Source organism: Macadamia integrifolia, chromosome 7 (assembly GCF_013358625.1).
Source record: "Macadamia integrifolia cultivar HAES 741 chromosome 7, SCU_Mint_v3, whole genome shotgun sequence".
NCBI classification, from domain to species: domain Eukaryota; kingdom Viridiplantae; phylum Streptophyta; class Magnoliopsida; order Proteales; family Proteaceae; genus Macadamia; species Macadamia integrifolia.
In genome coordinates this window covers 27,664,101-27,670,159 of record NC_056563.1, presented here as the reverse complement: position 1 = coordinate 27,670,159, position 6,059 = coordinate 27,664,101, and the positions used below count along the sequence as shown (strand labels likewise).

Sequence of the window (6,059 nt, the reverse complement as noted above, 5' to 3'; positions counted from 1 at the left end):
AAATTAGAAACTAGTTGAAAAAGGAAACTAACTACTAATGACTTGACTCAATTAATAACTTGACTCCTAAGGAAACAAATATAACTCAAATCAAGCCCAACTAAAAAGGAAACTAATGAAAATGGAAACTAACTAGTAATCCCGTATTCAATCTTAGACCCTCCCTTTTAGACCCATAAAAGTGATCTATTACCCTCAAAACACATAGGATCAAAGGCCCAATATGTATGGAACCCAACCCTAAGCTTATTCCTAATAAAACAAGCCTATTTTGGTAATTAATCTGCATCAGAAGTCTTCTCTTCTTTTGAGCCATGTGGATTCATGGTACATTAGGATGGATTTCAAGCAACCATATGGATTCCTTAGGCTTTTAGGCATGGATTCCTCACTTCTAGGATGAATTCCCAAGTTTCTTGATAAATTCCTAGGTCAATTCTTCTTCTATTGTTCTGGTTCTGTTTCAATTTAATCTCAGGGTAAATATCCAGGCTTCTTCACTAACTTAGGCCTTTCATACTCTGTTTCCCAATTCATATGCACTTTTTTCTTAATTTTTGTGTCCCCTTTCTGCTGCCACTGATATCTGCAATCATCTTCAGTTCTTCTAATAATTACAGTTCCCATTTTGTTTTCTGAAAACTTGTTACCCAGCTCCATCAAAACTGATTCATATTCCCTGTTTAAGAACACTTCAACTGCTGTTCTAATATCCTGCTTCTGAAACCAGGGAATCAAGACCAGAACACCATCTACTCCAGCCATACGGCCCATACACATTGTAAGGACTGAGAAATCAGTTCTTGTTAAACAGGACCACTCACTCTGATTTTCTGGTCCAACTGAGTTTGGCTTATAAAGCTCTAGATTTTCCCCTAAATCCCTCAGTTTTTGCTCAGTTTTCTTGGGTTTTGTGCTACGGATTTCTTTATTCTCTGATATAGGTAATTCATGTTTCTATTTACCTCTAATCTTCACATCAATTTGTTATATCTTCTATCCTAGCCCTAGATGAATTCCATACCCTAAAATCCTAATAAGGGTTAGGGTTTTGGTTTCTGCATTACCATGTCCCCATCTTAACCTGCTAATCTGCTATCCACACTTTTTCCTTCCCCCCTCCCCCCTTGAGAACAAAAAAGTGGGAGGCGGTGAAGATAGCCATGTTTAATCAGCATGAGGATACAGCACGTATCACATACCCATGCCTTCTCAAAACAACATAGGTAGTAGGTACTTTGGGATGAAGAGAAGGATCCCAACAACTGAGTTGTGAGGTTTTTCTTCTCAATACTGCTTTTTATAATTAGAGTGATGACTTCAAAGGTCATAAAATAAATAATATGCAACGCAGACTACACAAAGAACATATCTGATCAACCTTGAGGCATAATATCTTCTCAGATTGGAAGAGAATAATGAGATTTGAAGAAGTGTATGTCCATACCACATGGTCCTAAGTTAGAAATGAAGGGATAACCAACAAAAAAAAGAAAAAGCAAATTCCCAAACAAAATAAAAAATGATAAAGTGGTTTGTTTTGACACTAATGCTGAATTGGGTGGTTGTACTTGCATATCAGAAATCAAAAGCTTACATATACGTTTTAATCAGTTTAAGTATTCAAGGTGCTTAAGGTGATAACAGTGCTAGACAATTATGTCTGAAATCTCTTAAATTCTACCCTGATTGGTCGAGAAACCTCAAATGACTAAACAAACAGCATAACATATGACCAACAATGATCTATCACCCATCCTCAACAATAAAATTCTATATTCCAACTTCCAAGGCCCACGCACAAGCCTATCAAATCTTCAAAGAGATCACAATCATTAGAGTTAACAACCCTTGCACTTGGCCAGATGGACTCGTGAATGATTAAATTTGTTCATGCAAATGGAACCATCACAAATGATGGAAAATGTGACCATGTTAATAGAAACATCAGAAGTGATGATGGTGGTAACATCTGCACCACCCTGTCCTGAAGTATTATTTTTTCCAAATTTAGTTGAAAATAAATCCATTTAAGCTTTACTTTAAACAAACAAAGTCCAAATTATTTTTACCATTTCAAAACTACTTGTACCCATATGCTTCTCCCGTTTATTAACACAACCACCTTTAGCTGTTTATGATGCATGTTACAAAGCTTAAGGAATCTGACCCAAGAGGTCTGGATTCTTCCAATAGCTGGATCTATTTTCTTCATAGATAATGGTTTATATTTTAGTTCATAGGATTTAATTTCCTCGATTTTACTACTAAACATTAAAATATATATATATATATATATATATATATCATCTAAGGACGCTGGTTTGATTATTCCCAACCCACCGCCACAAATCAAAAAAATAAAATACCCACCAGAGAGATAACTTACGAGAACAAGGACAAGGTCAAGGTTCATGCGTCCCCGTTCGAAAAGAAGCATCTGATTTTATTAGCAATCACGGGATGAGATTCACAAGAGGGTTCAACCACCAAGTTTCAGGTGCGTATTCCTCTTTTTAATTGTTTTCCTCACAGAAAAAAATTTGAAATCTAGAGAGAATTTTAAAAATAAAAAGAAAGAGGCATGCAAAAAACCATACGCATGTCTGAGTCAGATTCAGCAACCGGGATGCCCAAAAAAGGGTTCAAATTTAAGGTTTTAGTGGAGAGAAATAATCAAAAAGGGCAAAATACGAAACCCTAAATTGGGAACTTATTTGGATCTTGATGAGTTTACCTTGAAATGGGATTTGCAGTAGATGTGAAAAATGAAACAGAAGCCCAGTCGTGCTTAGACCGATTCTGATATTCTCTGAGCTGTTCCGCTAGATTCGAACGCGTGATCATGGCGTCCCCCCTCTGCGAGGAAAATTCGAACTGGAACTCGTATCGATCAGACGACCCAGTCCTCAGAAGTCATAGTGAAGGAGACGGCCAAACGGGGTCGTCGGGCTGACAAAACGGTGAAAAGAATGAGAAAAAAAAAAAAAAATTGAAACAACATTAATCTCGCTCCAATATCTTTCGCGTGACAGATTAGCACAAATCCCTCGTAGGCACATTTAAAGTGGAGTTGTCCTGCGGGAATAAAGTTCCGAAAATTAATTAAAGAGGTTCCAAAGGGCAGTGTGGCCCATACATGAACGTGAAGAACAATGAAAATACATGCAAAAGGAGTAAGATTTCTATCTTTTCATAAGAGATGGGGCGGTCATTTTTTCTGCATGCCAACATCTACATCTATACATCTAGAAGCCATGATATCTTTTACACTATTTTTTTCAATTAAGGGTTTAAAATTTATAGATGGTATTAAATCTATAAAAGGGGCAATGGGAAGATTCCATTTCTTTCCGGTGGAAGAGCAATTCTTGATTGATTCGATATTTATTTATCCAATATGAATTTTCACGTGACAGATTAGCACAAATCCCTCGTAGGCACATTTAAAGTGGAGTTGTCCTGCAGAAATAAAGTTCCAAAAATTAATTAAAGAGGTTCCAAAGGGCAGTGTGGCCCATACATGAGCGTGAAGAACAATGAAAATACATGCAAAAGGAGTAAGATTTCTATCTTTTCATAAGAGATGGGGCGGTCATTTTTTCTGCATGCCTACATCTACATCTATACATCTAGAAGCCATGATATCTTTTACACTATTTTTTTCAATTAAGGGTTTAAAATTTATAGATGGTATTAAATCTATAAAAGGGGCAATGGGAAGATTCCATTTCTTTCCGGTGGAAGAGCAATTCTTGATTGATTCGATATTTATTTATCCAATATGAATTGACATCAGTTGAAATCGATTTCAAGTTTTAAAATATTGATTTTCAACGCTATTCTTACATAGTTGATGTTCTGCTTCTTTTCCCCTACAAATTTTGTAAGTAGCCTGATTCCATTTGCCCTTCATTTCGAAATGGTAAGAAAATTTTTGAGAAAAAATAATGTCTAATTGATGGGTGTCAACCTCTCATTTCAATCAAGTTAAATATCTATTGGAGGGCGGTGTAGGGAATGAATGTTTGATTCGATCTTGATTTCCAATTGATGTTGCTATTGCGATTTTTTATGTTGAAGCCTCAAATCTAAATTTAGTTGACTGAATTTTATGACTTTTTTTTCCCCCCGAAGAATGAGGCAAGACTCTTTCTACTTGAGTGGTAGCAAATTTTATAGACTCTTTTTACTAGAGTGGTTACAAATATTTTTATTAAAAATCAACATGTTAGTGTTGGGGGTATGATGTCTTGTTTTTTCTTACTTGCATAAGTAGGTTGATTCAAAAGAATTGTTAAGAGGTCGAGGACTCAAAGGGCGGTTCTTTTCCCCCTACAGAAAAATTATGAGGTAGAGTTACACAATTGCTACCTAGTCGTGTAGCCCTAGTGTAAGACCTCAGTAGGACCAATGGGCGATAGTGACCATATCAAGACTCGAACCCACAATCAGCAGACTCAAGCGGTGATAGGTTGAGGGCATTTTCACCACTAAACTACCAACGCCATTGGTGAATATAGATTCAGTATCTCAATAATGTGAATTAGAGACTTGTGGGTTAAAATGAATTAGATTTATGCATTGCCATCAAGATGCTTTGCAGTTCTGCAATCCCAAATGCATCACAAGAGCATTATGATTGAGATATAAAGTCTTTTGTCTAGCCCCCTTGTCCTCGTGGGTCTTGCATGGTCTAGTCATTATTTATTTTCTAATAAATAATATGTCATTTTCACTTTTATTTACCTAGAAAAATATCCTAGGCATGTTCAATTTTTTTATTATTATATACTTTTAAATTCTTTTGATTTGAGGGAAAAGATTATATGCAATACCCACATAAGGCAAGCCAATGCCCTCCATGTTTATCTCTCTGTTCATTTTCGGAGATGAATCTCGCCACTCTTTGTATATGACGTTGAATCCCATGTTTCATTGTTGAGCTAATTAATCCTATGTGGATGGTGTGCTTATCCTTCTCCCAATTTTTAATTATGGGAGAGAATTCTCACATTGCCAATAGAAGGAAATCTTCAACGTCACATTAGTTAAGGTATAGATTAAGGTTTTATCAACAAAGGATCTAAATAATTATAAGAGAAAATATGTCAGTCTAAGACTCACATGGTCAAAATGTGAGAAGGTGTAAGAAATCATACTTGTGCAATCAATGTGATGCTTGGTCCAACGGTAATATATGAATATTACGACCTGGTGATCAAGTGGTCGAAACAACTTCTCAACATTATCGGGGTAAGGCTACAGAGTTCTCAACCCCTTGACCTCACACATGTGGGAGCCTTATGCATCAGGCACATCATTTTAATTAATGTGAGAAACTATTGGGCTGGACATACTAGCACTTGTGTGTTTATTTTTCTTAGCTCTTCATGAAATGAAATTGCTGCCCTCTCATACATGATATCATTTTGTCATAACTCATTCATGCACTTTTTTTCTACCCAACAAAAAAAAAATTCCTGCTCTTCTTTATGTCGCCCTCTTCCAATGAATTAATAGAAGAGAGCTCTATAAACAAACTGCATAAGATAGCTCATTTGTGAGAGATGATGAAAAGATGATCATTCATATGAAGATGAGAGAAAAAACCCTCTACAATGAGCAAAAAGAAATATGGATAATTCATATATAGTATCAACATTAGTATTGGCCGTCGATGATATATTAGTATTATTGAGTCATATAAGATAATTAGTAATTTTTGTTTTTAAAGAATAAGTTATTTTTTCACCAATAATATAAACACCATGATAGTACGACACACTGTAATACAGATTGATCGATCGCCCGATACTGATTCTAAAACGGTGGGTAAATGAATCCCTTTTTTTGTTAATTAATTAATAAATTGGATAGAGTATTCTTTTCAAAAAATATAGCCCTGCATCAATACAGAAATCAATGACAATTAATATCAAGAGATCAATAGAGATGAGATTTTGTTATTTTATAAGATCCCACACATCATTTCACCGGGATCCCATTTCACCCCACTCTAGTTTTAGGCTTTTTCCTTCTTCTTCTTCTTCTTCTTC

The 6,059-nt window shown here is 35.6% G+C and overlaps 1 protein-coding gene across 2 annotated transcripts in view; it reads right to left on the bottom strand.

Annotated features, from left to right (window-relative positions):
• LOC122084556 overlaps window positions 1-3,073 on the bottom strand; it is a 12,571-nt gene extending 9,498 nt beyond the window's left edge. The window contains exon 1 of one of the 2 annotated variants that reach the window (XR_006141929.1): window positions 2,738-3,073. Coding sequence is in view for 1 of the 2 variants with exons in the window: in XM_042652876.1 (XP_042508810.1) it covers window positions 2,738-2,847 (110 nt within the window). In the remaining variant the exon portion in view is untranslated. The remainder of the gene's footprint in view (window positions 1-2,737) is intronic. The other variant, XM_042652876.1, reaches the window with a different exon arrangement.
• Between the last annotated feature and the right edge of the window lie 2,986 nt (window positions 3,074-6,059).